Here is a 15,960-nt window from a genome sequence, read left to right as displayed (position 1 = left end):
TACTGTTACCCCAGACACATGGCTGTAGTCTGCTATTGGGTTACTAATACTGAAGACTGTTACCCCAGACACATGGCTGTAGTCTGCTATTGGGTTACTAATACTGAAGACTGTTACCCCAGACACATGGCTGTAGTCTGCTATTGGGTTACTAATACTGTTACCCCAGACACATGGCTGTAGTCTGCTATTGGGTTACTAATACTGTTACCCCAGACACATGGCTGTAGTCTGCTATTGGGTTACTAATACTGTTACCCCAGACACATGGCTGTAGTCTGCTATTGGGTTACTAATACTGAAGACTGTTACCCCAGACACATGGCTGTAGTCTGCTATTGGGTTACTAATACTGAAGACTGTTACCCCAGACACATGGCTGTAGTCTGCTATTGGGTTACTAATACTGAAGACTGTTACCCCAGACACATGGCTGTAGTCTGCTATTGGGTTACTAATACTGAAGACTGTTACCCCAGACACATGGCTGTAGTCTGCTATTGGGTTACTAATACTGTTACCCCAGACACATGGCTGTAGTCTGCTATTGGGTTACTAATACTGAAGACTGTTACCCCAGACACATGGCTGTAGTCTGCTATTGGGTTACTAATACTGAAGACTGTTACCCCAGACACATGGCTGTAGTCTGCTATTGGGTTACTAATACTGAAGACTGTTACCCCAGACACATGGCTGTAGTCTGCTATTGGGTTACTAATACTGAAGACTGTTACCCCAGACACATGGCTGTAGTCTGCTATTGGGTTACTAATACTGAAGACTGTTACCCCAGACACATGGCTGTAGTCTGCTATTGGGTTACTAATACTGAAGACTGTTACCCCAGACACATGGCTGTAGTCTGCTATTGGGTTACTAATACTGTTACCCCAGACACATGGCTGTAGTCTGCTATTGGGTTACTAATACTGTTACCCCAGACACATGGCTGTAGTCTGCTATTGGGTTACTAATACTGAAGACTGTTACCCCAGACACATGGCTGTAGTCTGCTATTGGGTTACTAATACTGAAGACTGTTACCCCAGACACATGGCTGTAGTCTGCTATTGGGTTACTAATACTGTTACCCCAGACACATGGCTGTAGTCTGCTATTGGGTTACTAATACTGAAGACTGTTACCCCAGACACATGGCTGTAGTCTGCTATTGGGTTACTAATACTGAAGACTGTTACCCCAGACACATGGCTGTAGTCTGCTATTGGGTTACTAATACTGAAGACTGTTACCCCAGACACATGGCTGTAGTCTGCTATTGGGTTACTAATACTGAAGACTGTTACCCCAGACACATGGCTGTAGTCTGCTATTGGGTTACTAATACTGTTACCCCAGACACATGGCTGTAGTCTGCTATTGGGTTACTAATACTGAAGACTGTTACCCCAGACACATGGCTGTAGTCTGCTATTGGGTTACTAATACTGAAGACTGTTATCCCAGACACATGGCTGTAGTCTGCTATTGGGTTACTAATACTGTTACCCCAGACACATGGCTGTAGTCTGCTATTGGGTTACTAATACTGAAGACTGTTACCCCAGACACATGACTGTAGTCTGCTATTGGGTTACTAATACTGAAGACTGTTACCCCAGACACATGGCTGTAGTCTGCTATTGGGTTACTAATACTGAAGACTGTTACCCCAGACACATGGCTGTAGTCTGCTATTGGGTTACTAATACTGAAGACTGTTACCCCAGACACATGGCTGTAGTCTGCTATTGGGTTACTAATACTGAAGACTGTTACCCCAGACACATGGCTGTAGTCTGCTATTGGGTTACTAATACTGAAGACTGTTACCCCAGACACATGGCTGTAGTCTGCTATTGGGTTACTAATACTGTTACCCCAGACACATGGCTGTAGTCTGCTATTGGGTTACTAATACTGAAGACTGTTACCCCAGACACATGGCTGTAGTCTGCTATTGGGTTACTAATACTGAAGACTGTTACCCCAGACACATGGCTGTAGTCTGCTATTGGGTTACTAATACTGAAGACTGTTACCCCAGACACATGGCTGTAGTCTGCTATTGGGTTACTAATACTGAAGACTGTTACCCCAGACACATGGCTGTAGTCTGCTATTGGGTTACTAATACTGTTACCCCAGACACATGGCTGTAGTCTGCTATTGGGTTACTAATACTGTTACCCCAGACACATGGCTGTAGTCTGCTATTGGGTTACTAATACTGAAGACTGTTACCCCAGACACATGGCTGTAGTCTGCTATTGGGTTACTAATACTGAAGACTGTTACCCCAGACACATGGCTGTAGTCTGCTATTGGGTTACTAATACTGTTACCCCAGACACATGGCTGTAGTCTGCTATTGGGTTACTAATACTGTTACCCCAGACACATGGCTGTAGTCTGCTATTGGGTTACTAATACTGAAGACTGTTACCCCAGACACATGGCTGTAGTCTGCTATTGGGTTACTAATACTGAAGACTGTTACCCCAGACACATGGCTGTAGTCTGCTATTGGGTTACTAATACTGTTACCCCAGACACATGGCTGTAGTCTGCTATTGGGTTACTAATACTGTTACCCCAGACACATGGCTGTAGTCTGCTATTGGGTTACTAATACTGTTACCCCAGACACATGGCTGTAGTCTGCTATTGGGTTACTAATACTGAAGACTGTTACCCCAGACACATGGCTGTAGTCTGCTATTGGGTTACTAATACTGAAGACTGTTACCCCAGACACATGGCTGTAGTCTGCTATTGGGTTACTAATACTGAAGACTGTTACCCCAGACACATGGCTGTAGTCTGCTATTGGGTTACTAATACTGAAGACTGTTACCCCAGACACATGGCTGTAGTCTGCTATTGGGTTACTAATACTGTTACCCCAGACACATGGCTGTAGTCTGCTATTGGGTTACTAATACTGAAGACTGTTACCCCAGACACATGGCTGTAGTCTGCTATTGGGTTACTAATACTGAAGACTGTTACCCCAGACACATGGCTGTAGTCTGCTATTGGGTTACTAATACTGAAGACTGTTACCCCAGACACATGGCTGTAGTCTGCTATTGGGTTACTAATACTGAAGACTGTTACCCCAGACACATGGCTGTAGTCTGCTATTGGGTTACTAATACTGAAGACTGTTACCCCAGACACATGGCTGTAGTCTGCTATTGGGTTACTAATACTGAAGACTGTTACCCCAGACACATGGCTGTAGTCTGCTATTGGGTTACTAATACTGAAGACTGTTACCCCAGACACATGGCTGTAGTCTGCTATTGGGTTACTAATACTGTTACCCCAGACACATGGCTGTAGTCTGCTATTGGGTTACTAATACTGTTACCCCAGACACATGGCTGTAGTCTGCTATTGGGTTACTAATACTGAAGACTGTTACCCCAGACACATGGCTGTAGTCTGCTATTGGGTTACTAATACTGAAGACTGTTACCCCAGACACATGGCTGTAGTCTGCTATTGGGTTACTAATACTGTTACCCCAGACACATGGCTGTAGTCTGCTATTGGGTTACTAATACTGAAGACTGTTACCCCAGACACATGGCTGTAGTCTGCTATTGGGTTACTAATACTGAAGACTGTTACCCCAGACACATGGCTGTAGTCTGCTATTGGGTTACTAATACTGAAGACTGTTACCCCAGACACATGGCTGTAGTCTGCTATTGGGTTACTAATACTGAAGACTGTTACCCCAGACACATGGCTGTAGTCTGCTATTGGGTTACTAATACTGAAGACTGTTACCCCAGACACATGGCTGTAGTCTGCTATTGGGTTACTAATACTGAAGACTGTTACCCCAGACACATGGCTGTAGTCTGCTATTGGGTTACTAATACTGAAGACTGTTACCCCAGACACATGGCTGTAGTCTGCTATTGGGTTACTAATACTGAAGACTGTTACCCCAGACACATGGCTGTAGTCTGCTATTGGGTTACTAATACTGTTACCCCAGACACATGGCTGTAGTCTGCTATTGGGTTACTAATACTGAAGACTGTTACCCCAGACACATGGCTGTAGTCTGCTATTGGGTTACTAATACTGAAGACTGTTACCCCAGACACATGGCTGTAGTCTGCTATTGGGTTACTAATACTGAAGACTGTTACCCCAGACACATGGCTGTAGTCTGCTATTGGGTTACTAATACTGAAGACTGTTACCCCAGACACATGGCTGTAGTCTGCTATTGGGTTACTAATACTGAAGACTGTTACCCCAGACACATGGCTGTAGTCTGCTATTGGGTTACTAATACTGTTACCCCAGACACATGGCTGTAGTCTGCTATTGGGTTACTAATACTGAAGACTGTTACCCCAGACACATGGCTGTAGTCTGCTATTGGGTTACTAATACTGAAGACTGTTACCCCAGACACATGGCTGTAGTCTGCTATTGGGTTACTAATACTGAAGACTGTTACCCCAGACACATGGCTGTAGTCTGCTATTGGGTTACTAATACTGTTACCCCAGACACATGGCTGTAGTCTGCTATTGGGTTACTAATACTGTTACCCCAGACACATGGCTGTAGTCTGCTATTGGGTTACTAATACTGTTACCCCAGACACATGGCTGTAGTCTGCTATTGGGTTACTAATACTGAAGACTGTTACCCCAGACACATGGCTGTAGTCTGCTATTGGGTTACTAATACTGTTACCCCAGACACATGGCTGTAGTCTGCTATTGGGTTACTAATACTGTTACCCCAGACACATGGCTGTAGTCTGCTATTGGGTTACTAATACTGTTACCCCAGACACATGGCTGTAGTCTGCTATTGGGTTACTAATACTGTTACCCCAGACACATGGCTGTAGTCTGCTATTGGGTTACTAATACTGTTACCCCAGACACATGGCTGTAGTCTGCTATTGGGTTACTAATACTGTTACCCCAGACACATGGCTGTAGTCTGCTATTGGGTTACTAATACTGAAGACTGTTACCCCAGACACATGGCTGTAGTCTGCTATTGGGTTACTAATACTGAAGACTGTTATCCCAGACACATGGCTGTAGTCTGCTATTGGGTTACTAATACTGTTACCCCAGACACATGGCTGTAGTCTGCTATTGGGTTACTAATACTGAAGACTGTTACCCCAGACACATGACTGTAGTCTGCTATTGGGTTACTAATACTGAAGACTGTTACCCCAGACACATGGCTGTAGTCTGCTATTGGGTTACTAATACTGAAGACTGTTACCCCAGACACATGGCTGTAGTCTGCTATTGGGTTACTAATACTGAAGACTGTTACCCCAGACACATGGCTGTAGTCTGCTATTGGGTTACTAATACTGAAGACTGTTACCCCAGACACATGGCTGTAGTCTGCTATTGGGTTACTAATACTGAAGACTGTTACCCCAGACACATGGCTGTAGTCTGCTATTGGGTTACTAATACTGTTACCCCAGACACATGGCTGTAGTCTGCTATTGGGTTACTAATACTGAAGACTGTTACCCCAGACACATGGCTGTAGTCTGCTATTGGGTTACTAATACTGAAGACTGTTACCCCAGACACATGGCTGTAGTCTGCTATTGGGTTACTAATACTGAAGACTGTTACCCCAGACACATGGCTGTAGTCTGCTATTGGGTTACTAATACTGAAGACTGTTACCCCAGACACATGGCTGTAGTCTGCTATTGGGTTACTAATACTGTTACCCCAGACACATGGCTGTAGTCTGCTATTGGGTTACTAATACTGTTACCCCAGACACATGGCTGTAGTCTGCTATTGGGTTACTAATACTGAAGACTGTTACCCCAGACACATGGCTGTAGTCTGCTATTGGGTTACTAATACTGAAGACTGTTACCCCAGACACATGGCTGTAGTCTGCTATTGGGTTACTAATACTGAAGACTGTTACCCCAGACACATGGCTGTAGTCTGCTATTGGGTTACTAATACTGAAGACTGTTACCCCAGACACATGGCTGTAGTCTGCTATTGGGTTACTAATACTGAAGACTGTTACCCCAGACACATGGCTGTAGTCTGCTATTGGGTTACTAATACTGAAGACTGTTACCCCAGACACATGGCTGTAGTCTGCTATTGGGTTACTAATACTGAAGACTGTTACCCCAGACACATGGCTGTAGTCTGCTATTGGGTTACTAATACTGTTACCCCAGACACATGGCTGTAGTCTGCTATTGGGTTACTAATACTGTTACCCCAGACACATGGCTGTAGTCTGCTATTGGGTTACTAATACTGAAGACTGTTACCCCAGACACATGGCTGTAGTCTGCTATTGGGTTACTAATACTGAAGACTGTTACCCCAGACACATGGCTGTAGTCTGCTATTGGGTTACTAATACTGTTACCCCAGACACATGGCTGTAGTCTGCTATTGGGTTACTAATACTGAAGACTGTTACCCCAGACACATGGCTGTAGTCTGCTATTGGGTTACTAATACTGTTACCCCAGACACATGGCTGTAGTCTGCTATTGGGTTACTAATACTGAAGACTGTTACCCCAGACACATGGCTGTAGTCTGCTATTGGGTTACTAATACTGAAGACTGTTACCCCAGACACATGGCTGTAGTCTGCTATTGGGTTACTAATACTGAAGACTGTTACCCCAGACACATGGCTGTAGTCTGCTATTGGGTTACTAATACTGAAGACTGTTACCCCAGACACATGGCTGTAGTCTGCTATTGGGTTACTAATACTGAAGACTGTTACCCCAGACACATGGCTGTAGTCTGCTATTGGGTTACTAATACTGAAGACTGTTACCCCAGACACATGGCTGTAGTCTGCTATTGGGTTACTAATACTGAAGACTGTTACCCCAGACACATGGCTGTAGTCTGCTATTGGGTTACTAATACTGTTACCCCAGACACATGGCTGTAGTCTGCTATTGGGTTACTAATACTGAAGACTGTTACCCCAGACACATGGCTGTAGTCTGCTATTGGGTTACTAATACTGAAGACTGTTACCCCAGACACATGGCTGTAGTCTGCTATTGGGTTACTAATACTGAAGACTGTTACCCCAGACACATGGCTGTAGTCTGCTATTGGGTTACTAATACTGTTACCCCAGACACATGGCTGTAGTCTGCTATTGGGTTACTAATACTGTTACCCCAGACACATGGCTGTAGTCTGCTATTGGGTTACTAATACTGTTACCCCAGACACATGGCTGTAGTCTGCTATTGGGTTACTAATACTGAAGACTGTTACCCCAGACACATGGCTGTAGTCTGCTATTGGGTTACTAATACTGTTACCCCAGACACATGGCTGTAGTCTGCTATTGGGTTACTAATACTGTTACCCCAGACACATGGCTGTAGTCTGCTATTGGGTTACTAATACTGTTACCCCAGACACATGGCTGTAGTCTGCTATTGGGTTACTAATACTGTTACCCCAGACACATGGCTGTAGTCTGCTATTGGGTTACTAATACTGTTACCCCAGACACATGGCTGTAGTCTGCTATTGGGTTACTAATACTGTTACCCCAGACACATGGCTGTAGTCTGCTATTGGGTTACTAATACTGAAGACTGTTACCCCAGACACATGGCTGTAGTCTGCTATTGGGTTACTAATACTGAAGACTGTTATCCCAGACACATGGCTGTAGTCTGCTATTGGGTTACTAATACTGTTACCCCAGACACATGGCTGTAGTCTGCTATTGGGTTACTAATACTGAAGACTGTTACCCCAGACACATGACTGTAGTCTGCTATTGGGTTACTAATACTGAAGACTGTTACCCCAGACACATGGCTGTAGTCTGCTATTGGGTTACTAATACTGAAGACTGTTACCCCAGACACATGGCTGTAGTCTGCTATTGGGTTACTAATACTGAAGACTGTTACCCCAGACACATGGCTGTAGTCTGCTATTGGGTTACTAATACTGAAGACTGTTACCCCAGACACATGGCTGTAGTCTGCTATTGGGTTACTAATACTGAAGACTGTTACCCCAGACACATGGCTGTAGTCTGCTATTTGGTTACTAATACTGTTACCCCAGACACATGGCTGTAGTCTGCTATTGGGTTACTAATACTGAAGACTGTTACCCCAGACACATGGCTGTAGTCTGCTATTGGGTTACTAATACTGAAGACTGTTACCCCAGACACATGGCTGTAGTCTGCTATTGGGTTACTAATACTGAAGACTGTTACCCCAGACACATGGCTGTAGTCTGCTATTGGGTTACTAATACTGAAGACTGTTACCCCAGACACATGGCTGTAGTCTGCTATTGGGTTACTAATACTGTTACCCCAGACACATGGCTGTAGTCTGCTATTGGGTTACTAATACTGTTACCCCAGACACATGGCTGTAGTCTGCTATTGGGTTACTAATACTGAAGACTGTTACCCCAGACACATGGCTGTAGTCTGCTATTGGGTTACTAATACTGAAGACTGTTACCCCAGACACATGGCTGTAGTCTGCTATTGGGTTACTAATACTGTTACCCCAGACACATGGCTGTAGTCTGCTATTGGGTTACTAATACTGTTACCCCAGACACATGGCTGTAGTCTGCTATTGGGTTACTAATACTGAAGACTGTTACCCCAGACACATGGCTGTAGTCTGCTATTGGGTTACTAATACTGAAGACTGTTACCCCAGACACATGGCTGTAGTCTGCTATTGGGTTACTAATACTGTTACCCCAGACACATGGCTGTAGTCTGCTATTGGGTTACTAATACTGTTACCCCAGACACATGGCTGTAGTCTGCTATTGGGTTACTAATACTGTTACCCCAGACACATGGCTGTAGTCTGCTATTGGGTTACTAATACTGAAGACTGTTACCCCAGACACATGGCTGTAGTCTGCTATTGGGTTACTAATACTGAAGACTGTTACCCCAGACACATGGCTGTAGTCTGCTATTGGGTTACTAATACTGAAGACTGTTACCCCAGACACATGGCTGTAGTCTGCTATTGGGTTACTAATACTGAAGACTGTTACCCCAGACACATGGCTGTAGTCTGCTATTGGGTTACTAATACTGTTACCCCAGACACATGGCTGTAGTCTGCTATTGGGTTACTAATACTGAAGACTGTTACCCCAGACACATGGCTGTAGTCTGCTATTGGGTTACTAATACTGAAGACTGTTACCCCAGACACATGGCTGTAGTCTGCTATTGGGTTACTAATACTGAAGACTGTTACCCCAGACACATGGCTGTAGTCTGCTATTGGGTTACTAATACTGAAGACTGTTACCCCAGACACATGGCTGTAGTCTGCTATTGGGTTACTAATACTGAAGACTGTTACCCCAGACACATGGCTGTAGTCTGCTATTGGGTTACTAATACTGAAGACTGTTACCCCAGACACATGGCTGTAGTCTGCTATTGGGTTACTAATACTGTTACCCCAGACACATGGCTGTAGTCTGCTATTGGGTTACTAATACTGTTACCCCAGACACATGGCTGTAGTCTGCTATTGGGTTACTAATACTGAAGACTGTTACCCCAGACACATGGCTGTAGTCTGCTATTGGGTTACTAATACTGAAGACTGTTACCCCAGACACATGGCTGTAGTCTGCTATTGGGTTACTAATACTGTTACCCCAGACACATGGCTGTAGTCTGCTATTGGGTTACTAATACTGAAGACTGTTACCCCAGACACATGGCTGTAGTCTGCTATTGGGTTACTAATACTGAAGACTGTTACCCCAGACACATGGCTGTAGTCTGCTATTGGGTTACTAATACTGAAGACTGTTACCCCAGACACATGGCTGTAGTCTGCTATTGGGTTACTAATACTGAAGACTGTTACCCCAGACACATGGCTGTAGTCTGCTATTGGGTTACTAATACTGAAGACTGTTACCCCAGACACATGGCTGTAGTCTGCTATTGGGTTACTAATACTGAAGACTGTTACCCCAGACACATGGCTGTAGTCTGCTATTGGGTTACTAATACTGAAGACTGTTACCCCAGACACATGGCTGTAGTCTGCTATTGGGTTACTAATACTGAAGACTGTTACCCCAGACACATGGCTGTAGTCTGCTATTGGGTTACTAATACTGTTACCCCAGACACATGGCTGTAGTCTGCTATTGGGTTACTAATACTGAAGACTGTTACCCCAGACACATGGCTGTAGTCTGCTATTGGGTTACTAATACTGAAGACTGTTACCCCAGACACATGGCTGTAGTCTGCTATTGGGTTACTAATACTGAAGACTGTTACCCCAGACACATGGCTGTAGTCTGCTATTGGGTTACTAATACTGAAGACTGTTACCCCAGACACATGGCTGTAGTCTGCTATTGGGTTACTAATACTGAAGACTGTTACCCCAGACACATGGCTGTAGTCTGCTATTGGGTTACTAATACTGTTACCCCAGACACATGGCTGTAGTCTGCTATTGGGTTACTAATACTGAAGACTGTTACCCCAGACACATGGCTGTAGTCTGCTATTGGGTTACTAATACTGAAGACTGTTACCCCAGACACATGGCTGTAGTCTGCTATTGGGTTACTAATACTGAAGACTGTTACCCCAGACACATGGCTGTAGTCTGCTATTGGGTTACTAATACTGTTACCCCAGACACATGGCTGTAGTCTGCTATTGGGTTACTAATACTGTTACCCCAGACACATGGCTGTAGTCTGCTATTGGGTTACTAATACTGTTACCCCAGACACATGGCTGTAGTCTGCTATTGGGTTACTAATACTGAAGACTGTTACCCCAGACACATGGCTGTAGTCTGCTATTGGGTTACTAATACTGTTACCCCAGACACATGGCTGTAGTCTGCTATTGGGTTACTAATACTGTTACCCCAGACACATGGCTGTAGTCTGCTATTGGGTTACTAATACTGTTACCCCAGACACATGGCTGTAGTCTGCTATTGGGTTACTAATACTGTTACCCCAGACACATGGCTGTAGTCTGCTATTGGGTTACTAATACTGTTACCCCAGACACATGGCTGTAGTCTGCTATTGGGTTACTAATACTGTTACCCCAGACACATGGCTGTAGTCTGCTATTGGGTTACTAATACTGTTACCCCAGACACATGGCTGTAGTCTGCTATTGGGTTACTAATACTGTTACCCCAGACACATGGCTGTAGTCTGCTATTGGGTTACTAATACTGTTACCCCAGACACATGGCTGTAGTCTGCTATTGGGTTACTAATACTGTTACCCCAGACACATGGCTGTAGTCTGCTATTGGGTTACTAATACTGTTACCCCAGACACATGGCTGTAGTCTGCTATTGGGTTACTAATACTGTTACCCCAGACACATGGCTGTAGTCTGCTATTGGGTTACTAATACTGTTACCCCAGACACATGGCTGTAGTCTGCTATTGGGTTACTAATACTGTTACCCCAGACACATGGCTGTAGTCTGCTATTGGGTTACTAATACTGTTACCCCAGACACATGGCTGTAGTCTGCTATTGGGTTACTAATACTGTTACCCCAGACACATGGCTGTAGTCTGCTATTGGGTTACTAATACTGAAGACTGTTACCCCAGACACATGGCTGTAGTCTGCTATTGGGTTACTAATACTGTTACCCCAGACACATGGCTGTAGTCTGCTATTGGGTTACTAATACTGTTACCCCAGACACATGGCTGTAGTCTGCTATTGGGTTACTAATACTGTTACCCCAGACACATGGCTGTAGTCTGCTATTGGGTTACTAATACTGTTACCCCAGACACATGGCTGTAGTCTGCTATTGGGTTACTAATACTGAAGACTGTTACCCCAGACACATGGCTGTAGTCTGCTATTGGGTTACTAATACTGAAGACTGTTACCCCAGACACATGGCTGTAGTCTGCTATTGGGTTACTAATACTGTTACCCCAGACACATGGCTGTAGTCTGCTATTGGGTTACTAATACTGAAGACTGTTACCCCAGACACATGGCTGTAGTCTGCTATTGGGTTACTAATACTGAAGACTGTTACCCCAGACACATGGCTGTAGTCTGCTATTGGGTTACTAATACTGAAGACTGTTACCCCAGACACATGGCTGTAGTCTGCTATTGGGTTACTAATACTGTTACCCCAGACACATGGCTGTATTCTGCTATTGGGTTACTAATACTGAAGACTGTTACCCCAGACACATGGCTGTAGTCTGCTATTGGGTTACTAATACTGTTACCCCAGACACATGGCTGTAGTCTGCTATTGGGTTACTAATACTGAAGACTGTTACCCCAGACACATGGCTGTAGTCTGCTATTGGGTTACTAATACTGAAGACTGTTACCCCAGACACATGGCTGTAGTCTGCTATTGGGTTACTAATACTGTTACCCCAGACACATGGCTGTAGTCTGCTATTGGGTTACTAATACTGAAGACTGTTACCCCAGACACATGGCTGTAGTCTGCTATTGGGTTACTAATACTGTTACCCCAGACACATGGCTGTAGTCTGCTATTGGGTTACTAATACTGAAGACTGTTACCCCAGACACATGGCTGTAGTCTGCTATTGGGTTACTAATACTGTTACCCCAGACACATGGCTGTAGTCTGCTATTGGGTTACTAATACTGTTACCCCAGACACATGGATGTAGTCTGCTATTGGGTTACTAATACTGAAGACTGTTACCCCAGACACATGGCTGTAGTCTGCTATTGGGTTACTAATACTGAAGACTGTTACCCCAGACACATGGCTGTAGTCTGCTATTGGGTTACTAATACTGAAGACTGTTACCCCAGACACATGGCTGTAGTCTGCTATTGGGTTACTAATACTGAAGACTGTTACCCCAGACACATGGCTGTAGTCTGCTATTGGGTTACTAATACTGAAGACTGTTACCCCAGACACATGGCTGTAGTCTGCTGTTGGGTTACTAATACTGAAGACTGTTACCCCAGACACATGGCTGTAGTCTGCTATTGGGTTACTAATACTGAAGACTGTTACCCCAGACACATGGCTGTAGTCTGCTGTTGGGTTACTAATACTGAAGACTGTTACCCCAGACACATGGCTGTAGTCTGCTGTTGGGTTACTAATACTGAAGACTGTTACCCCAGACACATGGCTGTAGTCTGCTATTGGGTTACTAATACTGAAGACTGTTACCCCAGACACATGGCTGTAGTCTGCTATTGGGTTACTAATACTGAAGACTGTTACCCCAGACACATGGCTGTAGTCTGCTATTGGGTTACTAATACTGAAGACTGTTACCCCAGACACATGGCTGTAGTCTGCTATTGGGTTACTAATACTGAAGACTGTTACCCCAGACACATGGCTGTAGTCTGCTATTGGGTTACTAATACTGTTACCCCAGACACATGGCTGTAGTCTGCTATTGGGTTACTAATACTGTTACCCCAGACACATGGCTGTAGTCTGCTATTGGGTTACTAATACTGTTACCCCAGACACATGGCTGTAGTCTGCTATTGGGTTACTAATACTGTTACCCCAGACACATGGCTGTAGTCTGCTATTGGGTTACTAATACTGTTACCCCAGACACATGGCTGTAGTCTGCTATTGGGTTACTAATACTGTTACCCCAGACACATGGCTGTAGTCTGCTATTGGGTTACTAATACTGTTACCCCAGACACATGGCTGTAGTCTGCTATTGGGTTACTAATACTGAAGACTGTTACCCCAGACACATGGCTGTAGTCTGCTATTGGGTTACTAATACTGAAGACTGTTACCCCAGACACATGGCTGTAGTCTGCTATTGGGTTACTAATACTGAAGACTGTTACCCCAGACACATGGCTGTAGTCTGCTATTGGGTTACTAATACTGTTACCCCAGACACATGGCTGTAATCTGCTATTGGGTTACTAATACTGAAGACTGTTACCCCAGACACATGGCTGTAGTCTGCTATTGGGTTACTAATACTGTTACCCCAGACACATGGCTGTAGTCTGCTATTGGGTTACTAATACTGTTACCCCAGACACATGGCTGTAGTCTGCTATTGGGTTACTAATACTGAAGACTGTTACCCCAGACACATGGCTGTAGTCTGCTATTGGGTTACTAATACTGAAGACTGTTACCCCAGACACATGGCTGTAGTCTGCTATTGGGTTACTAATACTGTTACCCCAGACACATGGCTGTAGTCTGCTATTGGGTTACTAATACTGAAGACTGTTACCCCAGACACATGGCTGTAGTCTGCTATTGGGTTACTAATACTGAAGACTGTTACCCCAGACACATGGCTGTAGTCTGCTATTGGGTTACTAATACTGTTACCCCAGACACATGGCTGTAATCTGCTATTGGGTTACTAATACTGAAGACTGTTACCCCAGACACATGGCTGTAGTCTGCTATTGGGTTACTAATACTGTTACCCCAGACACATGGCTGTAGTCTGCTATTGGGTTACTAATACTGTTACCCCAGACACATGGCTATAGTCTGCTATTGGGTTACTAATACTGTTACCCCAGACACATGGCTGTAATCTGCTATTGGGTTACTAATACTGAAGACTGTTACCCCAGACACATGGCTGTAGTCTGCTATTGGGTTACTAATACTGTTACCCCAGACACATGGCTGTAGTCTGCTATTGGGTTACTAATACTGAAGCTTCCCTTCCCTTTGGAAATAAAAACAAAACAGCAATAACAAGCGTAATAAACACTGTGTGTATATATATATATATATATTATAACGAAGAGCACAAGGTACAACAGAGACATTATTTAAAGGAGAACAGCTGAGTACAGGAGATTGGAGACATACAACAGGACGTGTGGACACAAGCACTCATCATGGGTCACCTGTTACGTCATCTTCCATCTGTAGCTAGGACAATCTTAATTACCTGCAGGAAACTGTCTGAGCTTTGTGTTGTCTGTGTCCCCCAGCGCCCCTCCCTCTCTCTCAATTCAATTAAATTCATATCAAGAGGCTTTAATTGGCACTGGGAAACATATGTTAATATTGTCAAAGCAAGTGAAGTAGATAATACTTCTCTCTCTCTTCCTCTAACCCCCTCCTCTCTCCCTGTCTCTCTCCCTCCCTCCAGGCCCCCTGGTTCAGAGCACCAAATCCTCCAGCCCTGGATAGTGGTCAACCTGGTGATAGCCCTGTTAGTGGGTCTGGCCTGGGCCTTCGTCTCAACGCGGCCAGACATGGACTACACCGAAGGTGAGAGCTTTATGAACTCAACTCAAGTTATCGTGTGAATTATCATAATAACTAGCACTAATTACAAACGTCTAACGGTCTGGTTCATAACTATCAACTTTAAACTGAGTGACAATTATTCCCGTGTCTTGTGTCGACAGAGTTTTTAATGGCGATGGCAGTTGAAGACCTCTACCCAAGACATGACGATAACCCAGATCTTTCAGCCTGAAACTCAGTCCGTTATGATCTATTTGGTTTCACAGCAGTTGGAAAGAATCATTTTTAAAGTGTTTTTTTTTGTTTGTATTATGTGTACCATAAAATGATAGAGATTTTCATTCCACAATGTCATTTAAACATAAAATAAAAGGGGATCAAAATAACTGTTTCTGTTTACTGCTGACCTCTAGTGGGATCGTCTGATACCGCAGTATCAAAGTAGTGTAGTGGAGGTTCACGCTGTATAAGGTTGATGGAACAGACCTCTAGTGGGATCTTCTGATACCGCAGTGATGATGATGATGATCCCATGTTCAGTATCAAAGTAGTGTAGTGGAGGTTCACGCTGTATAAGGTTGATGGAACAGACCTCTAGTGGGATCTTCTGATACCGCAGTGATGATGATGATGATCCCATG

At 44.3% G+C, this 15,960-nt stretch overlaps 1 protein-coding gene across 2 annotated transcripts in view; it reads left to right on the top strand.

Moving 5' to 3' along the window:
• tmem237a (transmembrane protein 237a) overlaps positions 1–15,696 on the top strand; it is a 61,011-nt gene extending 45,315 nt beyond the window's left edge. For both annotated transcript variants that reach the window (XM_090216468.1, XM_090216467.1), the window contains exons 10-11: positions 15,219–15,340; positions 15,481–15,696. In XM_090216468.1, coding sequence (XP_090072594.1) covers positions 15,219–15,340; positions 15,481–15,551 — 193 coding nt within the window. In that variant the 3' untranslated portion in view covers positions 15,552–15,696. The remainder of the gene's footprint in view (positions 1–15,218; positions 15,341–15,480) is intronic.
• Positions 15,697–15,960: the final 264 nt, after the last annotated feature.

The sequence above is a fragment of the Oncorhynchus mykiss genome, chromosome 22 (genome assembly GCF_057628025.1).
Source record: "Oncorhynchus mykiss isolate SJ-2025 chromosome 22, ASM5762802v1, whole genome shotgun sequence".
Taxonomy (NCBI): Eukaryota; Metazoa; Chordata; class Actinopteri; order Salmoniformes; family Salmonidae; genus Oncorhynchus; species Oncorhynchus mykiss.
This window is presented reverse-complemented; position numbering and strand designations above follow the sequence as displayed.